Genomic DNA, 1280 nt, shown 5'->3' with positions numbered 1-1280 from the left:
TTCTGCGCGGGCTCTTGGCCTGGTGGGTCACCGATACAGCTTTTCAGAAATAAGTCTTCGCTGCGTGCGGCCTGGGCTTAGGAGCTGGTGCCCAAGTCTGTGTTGTTGGTCTTTATCACCACCAAATACAGATTCTTATGCTTTGAAAGGCCTGGGTATTTTATGTTATTTATTGTTTCTGATATTTCCGCTGTACATTTTCCCAGCCCCCTAGCCATGTTAAACATGAGAGTTTACTTACTTATCCCTGTGATGACGATCAATTAGCATGGTGCTAAGTACTCCTTGTCACTTGCTTCCTGGCCTTAAGCTCAAGGAGCCCTGGGGCATGGTGGGCTGCTAACCACAAGATCAGTGGTTCAAACCTACCAGCCACTCCGTGGGAGAAAGACGAGGCTACAGTCTGCTAGAGTCTCGGAACCCGAAGGGGACAGCCCTGTTCTGCCCTGTAGGGTCACTGTGAATGAGGCAGGATGGACTCCGTGACCGTGAGTTGATCCATTTGGTTTCTCCATTTGTACAGCGGGGCTGATCAGCGTCTATTCCTCCACAGCTCCGTTGTGAGACATTAAAGGAGTTGAAATGTGCCATTATGCTACCTAGCCTATCGTCTTTATCATTAACCATTCTTACTATAGCCTTAAACGAGTCAAGTAGGAGGATGGACTCCTCGTGATACCCTATGACATGTAGACTCTGAAAGATCAGGTGATGTGCCTAAGCCACCGTCTCTCTCACAGCCATCCAGTCAGTTCTGACCAGACAGGACAGGGTTTTTCCAAGACTGTAACTCTTTCCTAGAGGAGAAAGCCTCGTCTTTCTCTCGTGGAGCGGCCAGTGGTTTTGAATGACTGACATGGGGGTGAGCAACCCACTGGTAACCATTGTACCCCCAGGGCCACACAGCTCAGTCAATGGCAGGGCCGAGTTTGGAACCCAGACCCGGGTTGTTACAGGCCTCGAGCTTCTCCTTGCCACCACTCTGCACCTGTCAGAGCAATCTTACAACATAGAGTGGGAATTAGAGGCATGACAAGGTGTCTTTGACGCTTGATTTGCCAGTGACCTTGTCATGCAAGGAAATGAACCGTGTGGAAACCGCCCATTGTGCGTCGAGGCCTCTCTGAGGTCTGGGCAGTGCGTGAGTGCGCTGAATTTGACTCTGTTTTCTTACAGGTACACTTCTTAAAAGAGGGATGTGGAAACGACAACATATGTAATAGCAACCTTAAGCTGGAATATAAGTTCTGTACCCGGGAAGGAAATCAAGACAAATTTTC

General features: G+C 49.1%; 1 protein-coding gene across 1 annotated transcript in view; it reads left to right on the top strand.

Annotated features, from left to right (window-relative positions):
- ITGA6 (integrin subunit alpha 6) overlaps positions 1-1280 on the top strand; it is a 47904-nt gene that overhangs the window by 24935 nt on the left and 21689 nt on the right. The window contains exon 11 of the mRNA XM_045297936.1: positions 1177-1276. Coding sequence (XP_045153871.1) covers positions 1177-1276 — 100 coding nt within the window. The remainder of the gene's footprint in view (positions 1-1176; positions 1277-1280) is intronic.

This window comes from Echinops telfairi, unplaced genomic scaffold, assembly GCF_000313985.2.
Source record: "Echinops telfairi isolate 266 unplaced genomic scaffold, ASM31398v2 ScPeMD7_4;HRSCAF=17, whole genome shotgun sequence".
NCBI lineage: Eukaryota > Metazoa > Chordata > Mammalia > Afrosoricida > Tenrecidae > Echinops > Echinops telfairi.
The sequence above is the reverse complement of the archived record's forward strand: the minus strand, read 5'-3'. Positions and strand labels throughout refer to the sequence as shown.